Source organism: Danio aesculapii, chromosome 20 (genome assembly GCF_903798145.1).
Source record: "Danio aesculapii chromosome 20, fDanAes4.1, whole genome shotgun sequence".
Lineage (NCBI taxonomy): Eukaryota > Metazoa > Chordata > Actinopteri > Cypriniformes > Danionidae > Danio > Danio aesculapii.
Window position 1 is genome coordinate 43,003,924 of NC_079454.1, and position 12,005 is coordinate 43,015,928.

Genomic DNA, 12,005 nt, shown 5'->3' on the forward strand with positions numbered 1-12,005 from the left:
TCTAATTTGCATTTGGGAGGGTTTTTTGCGACGTTTGAAAATGTTTACTTCATGTTAGGATTGAAAAGGAAAGCTGCATGTTTTTTGAAAGTGACGTCTGCTACACTTTTGACGAGTTTTCTTCTTCTAAAAGACCAGCATCCTGCAGACTTAAGCTTTCCAGTGACTCTGAAAACCTTGTTTACCTGGTTTGGGTGTGTTGGGTTATAATTGGAGTTAAACTCTGCAAGACACTGGACTTTAAGGAACGGTGTTGGACACGTTACTCTGGATAATGGATTTTTATTCCTGCAAAATTTCACCCATCATGTGACTGCACCTTTTATTATTGGTACAGGCTGAGCATTATCAGCTCTAAACTGCTTGATGTTTTTTTGCTCAAAGATTTGCAAAAAATGCGGATTTTAAACTTTCCTGATTGGCCAAATTATCACATTTTTGGCAAACTATGATGTCAAATGGTTCACATGGTGATTTCCAAAAATATCATATATGTTATTAAACAGTAGAATCACCATATTTTATCTATAACCTCCAGAAGTTAAAAATAGTATTTAGTAGTTCCATAAAAAACAACATGCAAATAAAAAGCCATCAGCATTTTCCATTGGATTTTTTCTTTTCACATTTTTTCCCATTGGATTGCGACCCCTGGGGTTATTACACTAGATCATAGGTGTCAAATCTAGTTCCTGGAGGGCCGCAGCTCTGCACAGTTTAGTTCCAACCCTGCTTCAACACACTTAGCTATATAGGTTCCAAACATAACTGAAGGACTTAGTTTGATCAGGTGTGTTTAATTAGGGATGGATCTACATTGCACAGAGCTGCGGCCCTCCAGGAACTGGATTTATTCAAATTTATTCAATATTCAATATGATTTTTCAGTTCTATTTTTGATAAATAATTTAAAACTCTTCCTATTGGTACCCTTTTAAAAGTGTCCATCAAAGTACTCTCTTTATAAAAATTTTGTCTAGTGGAATTTAAACTTCTACATTTCAACAAAATATGTTTGATGGTAAGAGCAGTCTGGCAGTAGTTACATTTAGGTGATTCTTAGTTATTCAATAAAAATAAATGTGTCAGCCTAGAATGTCCAATTCGACATCTGGTATAGACCGTCTGATCATGCCTGGTCTCAAAATTATAATTTGCTAAATGTCTTTCATTTATAGAAATCAGTTATTAAAAATGAGTTATAATAGTTTTAATGTTTAGAAATGTATTGAAAGAAATCTTTCTGTTAAACAGGAATTGGGGAAAAATATACAGGAGGGCTAATAATTCTGACTTTATCGGTATATCATAGAAAAACCAACCATCGTTATGTCCTTTATTACTTTTACGATATCGTGCAGCCCTATATGCAGACATTTTTAGTGGTTCATTTCAGCTAGAGTGTTTGTTTGTCTGGTCATCTCACCTCACCATTGTGTCGTTTGCACTGTTGTGAAGTTGTAGTTTCTGTGGTGAAGAAGGTCTTCCGTTTCTCTTGTCCTCTTGCCCTGCACACACATAGCAATAATTGACAAATATGTTCAGACCCCCAACACACACAGCATTCGTTTGACACTCTATACTCACGTCTTGTCTTTGTTCGATTGTTTTATTACAGGAGAAGGAGCTGGAGGCCAGTAAGAAGGAAAAAGTGAAGGAGGTCAAGCTGGAGGCAGAGGTGAAGATGCTGAAGAAGGAGAACGAGGCCCTCCGAAGGCACATTGCAGTACTGCAGGCTGAGGTTTATGGAGCCAGGCTGGCAGCCAAGTACCTGGACAAGGAGCTGGCTGGACGGTAATAGACAATAGTTCTTCTGTTCGGAGCATTATGTGGGTTTTGTGTGACTGTCATCCATATGAAGAATCAAGGTTGTTGGCCTTTTAAACCTAAATTAGGGCTGTGCAATATGATATGTCAAGGATGATCAGAAGAAAAGGACAGCACCTGAGTCAATATATACACAATTAATTGATGGAACTTTCAGAAATGGTACTATATTATGAATATATTATATACCATTATCTGGATATTAGATTAGTTTTATTGTGATATGAGGTTTTTGTCATATTGCCCAGACCTAACCCGAACACTCTTTGTGTTTTATTTAGGGTACAGCAGATACAGTTGCTTGGGCGAGACATGAAAGGACCAGCTCATGATAAACTGTGGAACCAGCTTGAAGCAGAGATTCACCTGCACCGCCACAAAACAGTGATCCGAGCCTGCAGGGGCCGCAATGATCCCAAGAAACCCTTGCCATCACCTGTAGGCCATGTAAGAGCACATTTAGTTAATGCACTTTAGGTTAGTGACATTAAAAACATAATGTGAAGTAGGTTACTTGGGTTATATGAACCCTTTTTACATTTCCATGTTTCTTAGCAGCGGAAGTAGAGGGTAGTGAATTGGAGAGTTCAACAAATATTTTTTAACGAGTACATTTGTTTGCTCAAATAATGAAATAAAAAGTCAACGATAGTGTATACTTTAGGAAAAAGTCTGAGATTGATAGCAGCCAAAAGAGAGACCGTCAAATTTACTGTCGTCCCACCCATAGATGCTGCATTAAACACCTCGCAGAAGCAGTGATTAGATTTTTTTGTCATTTGAAGCAAAGATGATATAATACAAAGTATAGTTTTATAAATGTACATAATTTAAAAACTTCCAGGGATTTAAGATGCTGATGAACGTTAAACGCATCATAACTAAACTGAACTCTAAAAACTGGACTGAAGCTGTTTCAGTTTACTAGAACTTCTATGTTAAGCTGCTTTGACACAATCTAAGCTTGTAAAAGCGCTATAGAAATAAAGATGAATTAAATTGAATTTAATATCCGTCTTGTGAAAAGGTTGAGTAAAACATTAGAGTAAACCTTAAATAGTCAAGACATTAATGTACCTTTTAAAGTAAGTGTGAAATGTTTCCATTACATTACATTTCCATTCTAAAATAACATTCTAAGTAAGAATGTAGTAAATATATATTTTAGTATTGATGTTCAATAAAAAAATCTTTTTACATGACTATTTTTGTATATTATTATATTTATATATAAACAATATATAATAATTAGAATATGTAATGTGTACTACATATTTTTTCCAGTAATGTGAATGATTTTTTTTTGGTTCATAATCATACTAAGAATATGAAAAGGAAGTCACAATGCAAAAAGAATTAATCAATAAACAGTCTATGGAATTAATTAATCTACATATCTGAAGTTTTTTGTTATTTTTTTTATATATGAATTGTTTATTGAACATTTTAGATTTAGAAATATTTACAGCAATGAGATCCACCCCAAAAATCTGTGCTTAATTTGTAAATGAGTAATTCCCAGAACAAAACCAGGAAATAAAGGTTACCGTGACCGACGTCCAGCACACAATTTCAGTTTTCCCGGAACGTGACGTCATTAAACGGTGATATCGCAAAAAAAAGAGCATCACATTTCTGAACGGTCTTCAATTATTTTGTGCCATATAACGTTATAGCTCTGTCATGGATAATAAGAATGTAGCTACAAACATAAATCATATGAATAATCACTATACAGTTCACTTCATTACTATGTGCCAAGTGAAAAAAAAAAAAAAACTCAATGACTCACTCAGTCTAATCTTCAAGAAGAGCCCACAGTTACCCTACTGTCATGTTTTCTGACTGATCCACCTCCCGCTATCCTGATCCAGGGACGCAGTTTTATCTTAAGATCTTGTTTGATCAGACTCGTTATCAGATTTACTCGTGGTTTTAAAAAATAAAAATATGCTTGACTGCCTCTTTGCCATTTTGAAAATATAAACATTATTTAGGTTGGCCACTTTGCCATTATTTATTTTCGCGGCTCACTGCTCGTGAAACAATCACCAACCAATGAAAGTGATTGTAAACGTGAGAAAGCTGATTGGCTGAACTTATGCATGGTGACTACAGTCATTGTGTGCGCACACACAATCCATGCAGCCTTTGCTTGCACTCATTCACATTCTCATTCTCATTCTCTCTCTCTCTCTCTCTCTCTCTCTCTCTCTCTCTCTCTCTTTAAAGTTGCTTTATTGGCATGACATTCAATACAGTATTGCCAAAGCACTTCAAGTATGTAGTATACTAAAATCATTAAATAATAAAAAAATATAATAATACAGTAAATAAGACATAAATGACCAAAAAAAACCCTCTCTCTCTCTCTCTCTCTTTCTTTCTCTCACTCTCTCTCTCTCACACACACACACACACACACACACACACACACACACACACACACACACACACACACACACACACACACACAGGTATTCACCATGCACAAGTTAATGCCGAATCCAATAAAAGAAATAACGCAGAACATAAATGTCTGACATTTTCCTGAACAGGATCAGGCAAGTTCCAGCTCAAAGCACTGGTCATAATAAAAAAATAACAGTGAGTGGTAATTTAAGTAGAAAATCAGTTTTGAAACAGTTCCTAGTTTGGTTTTAATGGGATTTATGACCATTAATTAAACACAAAAGAGGGCACGCACTGGGCTGATATCACCTCAAAAAGCTTAGATTATTAATGCATGTGATTTTCCCCTCAAGTATGCCCTCTGTATATTTACAGGACACCGATTCTCTGAAAAAGACTCAAGGAGTCGGCCCTATACGCAAAGTGGTTCTGACCAAAGAAGATCATGAAGGACTAGGCATCTCCATTACTGTGAGTTCAGCTTCTGACTTTATATGCAGTATAATCTCTCCTGTTTCTTTGAGTAATTGTAAGGCACACATCATTTTGGTCACCCATCAATGAATAAATGACTGTGTCTGAAGATTAGGGTACTGATTTAATATTTGCCTACCTGTAATGAATACAGGGCGGTAAAGAGCACGGTGTTCCCATCCTCATCTCCGAAATCCACCCTACCCAGCCTGCAGAGCGCTGCGGAGGACTGCATGTGGGAGATGCCATATTAGCCGTCAACAACATCAACCTGAGAGATGCAAAGCACAAAGAGGCCGTCACCATCCTCTCACAGCAGGTGAGACGTGCACACACTCGCTCTCAGCTCAGCCCTCGCTCACCATGGGGGCTGTCAGATCACTTCTCAGCAGGTGACCTATAACTTATTATTGGAAGTGCATTTCAAATAATCACTCCTGCAGAGAAGCCCCCGATGGTTAAGATGCTCTCTAATTGGGCTTGTGAGGTGTAATTATGGATTATTTTAATTTAGGCATGAGACGATAACCAGTTTTACCGCGGTTTGGAAGATTCAAGGTTTTAAAACCGCTAACATTTTCTGTTATATCGTTCCTACGATATATGTAAGTTTTTTTTAACTAGTTTTTTAGGGCAACAGTATCTCCAGCAGAAAAAGACCCTCCACATCAAAAGCTACTGGTCGGCGCACGATTCAGGAAACATTTGAAAACCGAATGACTTATGCACCAACATCCAAGCCTGCTATAGATGTGAACAGTGTAGTGGCTTATTTATATCCAAAAAAATATATATATATATCGAAAGATCCCTTTTCAAGGTGTAGAGAAATCTGTGTTTTTGAAACTAATGAAGACATGATTTATTTAAATTATTTATTTTTTATTCTTTGGATAAAAGCGTCTGCTAAATAACTAAATGTAAATGTAAATTTAACCTGACACGTTTACTGTTCTATGATATTTTAAGGCTGCTTTCACACTAGCACTTTTGGTCCACACCTGGGTTCGTTTGATGTAATAGTATGGTACGTTTAGCTAGTAAGACCGATGTCTTACGAACTCGAGTGCGCACTCGCAAACTGTACCCAAGTCTGCCTGAATAAGGTGGTCTGGGGTACAGTTCGTATGAACTCTGGTGCTTCTGATATGAATGCAATCGTACCAAATAACAGAAGTGAACCGCCAACTGTACAACAAACTTTAGTTTTCATAACGTTCATTCTTGTGTGCATGTCTGTGTATCACCTGCCTTGGCGACAAGTGGGACTGACTCAGTAATAACAAATCTCCATACAAATCTCCATAATGTCAGGAGTGCTGTAGGAATTAATAGAGCAATGGGGTGAAAGGCTGTATCTGAAACTACTCTAGTAGGTACTACATTTGAATTTACTACACAACCTTTAGAAAAGTAAATTCTATATAGTATGAATGGAATTCGGACATACTACATCCACCATTTGTCATCATAACTCTCATCTATTAATTCACTCGCCTGGCATTATGGGATAGCGTAATGTCCATTGGATGCGCACTACAGAATCTTGCCGGAAGTAGTAGGATATCCGGATACATCTCGCTAGGGCTGTCACGTTATCTATTTTTTGCTGGGCGATATATTGCACCCAAATTAATTGCGAGACACGATATTACTGTCACTTTATAACTTATATCACTAATAAAAAATATAACTTTTTTACAATATAATGGTGTAATAATTCAGGTACACTGTTTCAAATAACTTTTTAGTTTTAAGAATATTTAGACATGGGTGGCGTAGTGGGTAGCGCTGTTGCCTCACAGCAAAAAGGTCGCTGGTTCGACCCTCGGCTGGGTCAGTTGGCATTTCAGTGTGGAGTTTGCATGTTCTCCCCATGTTGGCGTGGGTTTCCTCCGGGTGCTCCGGTTTGCCCCATAAGTCCAAAAACATGCGCTATAGGTAAATTGGGTTAGCTAAATTGTCCGCAGTGTATGTGTGTGAATGAGAGTGTGGGTGTTTCCTAGTGATGGGCATCTGCTGCGTAAAACATATGCTGGATTAGTTGGCGGTTCATTCCGCTGTGGTGACCCCTGATAAATAAAGGGACTAAGCTGAAAACAAAATGAATGAATGACTGAATATTTAGACATTAAAAGGCCCGCATAAGCCCCGCCTTCCACAGAAAGCAGAATGCAGCACGTTCAACAAGGAACTTAGTTTGTTATATTATGTTGCGTACTCATCATCTTAAATTAATATATATAAATTTATTAAAATAAATTTTCACTGTGTGAACCAGTGTTTCCCAACCCTTTTCCTGGAGGCACACCATCAGTACATATTTTGGATGTCTCCCTTACCTGATTAATTAACTTAAGGTTTTGGAGTCTCTTCTTATGTTCTAATTAGGTGATTCCGGTGTGTTTGATTAGGGGGACATTGAAAATGTGTACTGTTGGTGTGCCTTCAGGAACAGGGTTGGGAAACACTGGTGTGAACAACCAACGGTTATATTTACCTGAAATAACAAACAGAACTTGTGTACATACACTGACACTTTGAGAGGCTAACACAGTTGTGTTTTTCTCATATCAGAGGGGGGAAATAGAGTTTGAGGTGGTTTATGTGGCTCCAGAGGTGGACTCGGATGATGAGAATGTGGAGTATGAAGATGACAGCGGGCATCGCTACCGTCTGTACCTGGACGAGCTGGAAGAGGCATCAGCAGCCAATCACAACAATGGCACTGCTGACCCCGCCTCCCTACAAGGCAAGTACACTGAATTAAAGGGATAGTTCGTCCAAAAAAATGACATTTATATCTTCATTTACTCACTCTTTACTTATTTCAAACACGTCTGTCTTTATTTCTTCTAGTGAACACAAAAGAAGATATTTTAAGATAAACATGTAACTATTGACCTCTATAGTATTTGTTTTTCCTACTATGGAAGTTAGTAGGTACAGGTTTTCAGCTTTCTTCAAAATGTCTTCCTTTGTGTTCAATAGAATAAAGAAAAAGTGGTTTGGAATCACTTGAGGGAGAGTAAATAGTGAGTATTGAGTAAATCCACGCAAGCAGTTAACCATAAAAATTAACAACGTAGTAAACCGCCCTTTTACCATCAGTCTAAGAAATATATTTTTATTTTATTTGACTAATTTCTTTGCTTAAATTGTGTTCCTGACACCACACTGAACAACATTTTAGTTTTTATTTTAGTTTTAAAGATGATTTATTCACAAAGAAAAAGCTCAACCAATCAATGGCCGTTTCTCAATTCCAAGAACGCAGAGAATGGACTTGCATTCTCGTGGAGAGGGGTCTTGCCAAGTTACAAGATATACTTCAAGTTATACGAAGTGCTGCGTTCTTCCAGATGGTCACATGACCTTCACGCATTTTTAACAGAAAATTATTTGAACATTACAGCAACCATACAATGATTGTTTTTTTTTTTCCTTTTCAATATATACACTACCGTCTTGTCGTCGATCTCAGTTGTAAGATCAAAACATAATAACTTGGCTTATAGTTAATAATTTGGGAAAGTGGCAGAAGGTAGATTTTTCTGATGAATACGTTGAGTTGCATCCCAATCATCACAAATACTGTAGAAGACCTACTGGAACCAGCATGGACCCAAGAATCTCACAGAGGTCAGTCAAGTTTGGTGAAGGAAAAATCATGGTTTGGGGTTACATTCAGTATGGGGGCATGCGAGAAATCTGCAGAGTGGATGACAACATCAACAGCCTGAGGTATCAAGACATTTGTGCTGCCCATTACATTATAAACCACAGAAGAGAGCAAATTCTTCAGGAGGATAGCGCTGCTCATTCTTCATCCACCACATCAAAGTTCCTGAAAAGCAAAGAAGGTAAAGGTGCTCCAGGATTGGCCAGCCCAGTCACCAGATATGAACATTGAGCATGTCTAGCGTAAAATGGAGGAGGCATTGAAGATGAATCCAAAGAATCTTGATGAACTCTGGGAGTCCTGCAAGAACACTTTCTTTGCCATTCCAGATGACTTCATGAATAACTTATTTGAGTCATTGCAGAGATGTATGGATGCAGTCCTCCAAGCTCATGGAAGTCAAACACAATATTAATTCTTTTTCCACTACAGTATGACTTTATATTCTATACTGTACATTATTTCTGTTAAGTGACAAGACTTTCATCTAGGCAAAGTCAGATCTTACTGTCCTAATTAAATAATTAAAATAAAGGCATGATCATATTTTATTTTGGTAAAATAAGTGTAATCTAGAGGCCTTTGCCTTTCATATAAGCCACTTCTTAAACCAAATGATGAACTAGAAGTCAAGTTATTATTTATTGTTCCGAAAATTTGGATAAGCGAAAAGATTTTGTCAGGTAGTGTATATAACATGCACAAAACCTTTACGAATAAACACAATTCAAATAAATCAGATTTTAATATGAATTTTAGCAAATAAACACCCTTTATTAAGATTTTCATGGTAATGTTTACTTTCACCCTTTCATTTAGGGAAACTCCTGAGATAAATAATTTCTATCTCTGACCTTTAATAATTAACAGATGTAAAATGCTGCGCTTCCCACCTCCTTTATTCAGCCGCGATGACTTCTGGGACTTCTCAAGCGAGTTCTGCGCTTAAATCTGCATTGATGCCTCGACATCAAGAACACATCTGGGTTCTTTCACGCGTCCTCCGTTCTTGCGGTCTTGAGCTTTGTCGATTGATGATGACGTTACTGAGAATATAAGAGCGCATATTGAGAAACAGCCATTGTCTGTTAAAGTAATTACTTAAAAAAAAACAAAAAGCATCCATGTTTGTCAAACCTTACCGTCCACTTTTTTCCGTATCCTTCCAGCTGTAGGGAAGCACTTAGTGAACAACAGAACCGAGAACGGAGACGTGGGCTTGTCCAGCGAATGCCCTTCAGATGACAAAACCTCCAAAACAGCAGAGTCTGCAGAGAGCTCATCCTAGACACTAAAAAAAACCCAGAAGAAAACAACAGACATCAGAAAGAGATGAAGACTGAACATGTATAATATGTAACATATAGGAGATTCTTGGTTTTATTGCGTATGGAGAACAGACTGCTTTGACTTCCACTGGAGATTGAGGAACCACTGAGAAACACTGAGAGAAGAGGACATGATGGCCACTCAGTGGATTATTATTTGCTAATATTTGTCATCATCTTGGGTTAATGTTATAAAGGGACACAAAATTACCATCTGCATTGAAGAGTGAGTAAAGCGAGTTTATGGTATAACAATATTGATCATTCTGTGTATCCTCCGTAGATGAGCTCAAACTTTCACACTTCTTCTCTCGTACTGAAGTAGATGGATATAGAATCGAGTTACTGTTTGCTCAGAGTGTGTGTGTGTGTTTATGTGTGAACATTGTTTCTAACCTCTTGATTGTGAGTCGATCCTGCTTGTTTGCCTTCTAATCTAAAGGGAAGGCAAACATGATGATGTTACTTCCTGTTTTGCACACAGGGTGGTCAGCAGGTGAAGGGGACAGAAATGAGTGTGTTGTATTAAACGTGCACATCCATATGTGCTTTCATTTGCTTGCTTTCTTCATTCAACAACACACTTTCCGGTGCCATTTAGCTGATTGAGGATGAGTTTTAGGGTGGATCTCATTGAAGTGATGTCTTGGTCGTGTTTTAAACTGAAGAAAGTTATTATATTTACTAAAATGAATTTATATTATATATATACCTACAATTATATGTGTTTTAGGTATTTATTCATTTCAGGGGTCTTGACATTACTAAATTGGTAACACTTAACAATAACAGTACATGAATAGTGATGTATTAATATGTAAACTAAACATTACTACTTCATTATTTATAATGCGTGTGCTAATCATGAACTAACTTTAACTACAACATGAGTCTCAGGTGTAAATAACAGCTACTTTAATTACTTGTAAATACATGATTGTTTGTTAATTAATGTATTATTACCACATTAGTTTAGTGCTTAGTTTAACTATCATGAACTCATGATATGTTAATGTATAATTATATCATGACTTTACTTGGAGGGGCACATCATCATTAACCCATTCTTAACTACTCATTAACTCCTTATGCATGTCCGTCTAGTGAGTTTACACTGAATAACCATTAAAAAAAGCGAGTAACACTTTAGTTTAGGTCACAATTCATGCTATTAAGTACTGGCTTGTTACTTGTCTATTAATAAGATACTGTTCATTAGTAGTGATAAAGTATGATATTATTTTGCATTCTTAATTTGACCCGAAAACTAAACCCAACTTCCACTTTAATAACTATTAATAAACAGGTAATTAGTAGTTTAATAAGCTAATAGTGTTAGTTAATTGTTTGTTAATAATTGTGACCTAAAGTATTACTGAAAAGTGTTCAGACAACATCAACTGAACAGTTTAAACACAGGGGTAAATGAGTAGTTAAGGATGAGTGAATAATGCTGTGCCCCTACAAGTCATGACATAACTTTACATTAACAGCTCGAGAGTTCATGTTGGTTACATTTAACTTAAACACAAAAGTTAATTAATACATTAATTAACAACATGTACTAACAATTAATTAAGCTAGTTATTATTTACACATGAACTCTTGTTGTTGTTGAAGTTAATTTATGATTTGCGCATGCATTAACTTATTAATTTATTATAAAGCAATGTTTAAAACATCATTATTAATGTACCGTTATTGTAAAATGTTACCTCTAAATTTATGTAAAACTTGCTGTGATGTTATTAAAAATACAATGGAAGCACAAACACTTAAATAAAAATACTAAAATGGTAGCACAATTTTTTTTTTCAGGATATTTATATATTTATATTATTAATTATATTAAATATTAAATAACATTTCCTATAATTTTAACACACTTAAAATACCTAAAACTTAGTATTAAGCATATATATATTTAAAAAAAAAAAAATATATATATATATATATATATATATATATATATATATATATATATATATATATATATATAATAACATTTTTTTTTTTAGGTATTTTAAGCATGTTTCACCACAAATTCGCTAATTTTGTTTTCAGATTTCATTACAAATATTTTTGCATAAAAGTAATAGCATATTCCAAACATAATATTGTGCTACAAAAAATAGGAGAAAATAAAGTGTGCGTGCTTCTCATTGAAATAATGTCACTGTTTATAAATAAAAACAACTAATCCTTCAAAAACCTGCCAATTTTTTTTTAAATTGAAATATGACCCAGACATTTTCATAAGGTCTTCCCTTGCATATCTGCAT

The 12,005-nt window shown here is 35.8% G+C and overlaps 1 protein-coding gene across 2 annotated transcripts in view; it reads left to right on the top strand.

Moving 5' to 3' along the window:
• gopc (golgi-associated PDZ and coiled-coil motif containing) overlaps positions 1–11,320 on the top strand; it is a 32,635-nt gene extending 21,315 nt beyond the window's left edge. For both annotated transcript variants that reach the window (XM_056481642.1, XM_056481643.1), the window contains 6 exons: positions 1,619–1,794; positions 2,109–2,274; positions 4,615–4,710; positions 4,868–5,032; positions 7,291–7,465; positions 9,565–11,320. In XM_056481642.1, the coding sequence (XP_056337617.1) occupies positions 1,619–1,794; positions 2,109–2,274; positions 4,615–4,710; positions 4,868–5,032; positions 7,291–7,465; positions 9,565–9,683 (897 nt within the window). In that variant the 3' untranslated portion in view covers positions 9,684–11,320. The remainder of the gene's footprint in view (positions 1–1,618; positions 1,795–2,108; positions 2,275–4,614; positions 4,711–4,867; positions 5,033–7,290; positions 7,466–9,564) is intronic.
• Positions 11,321–12,005: the final 685 nt, after the last annotated feature.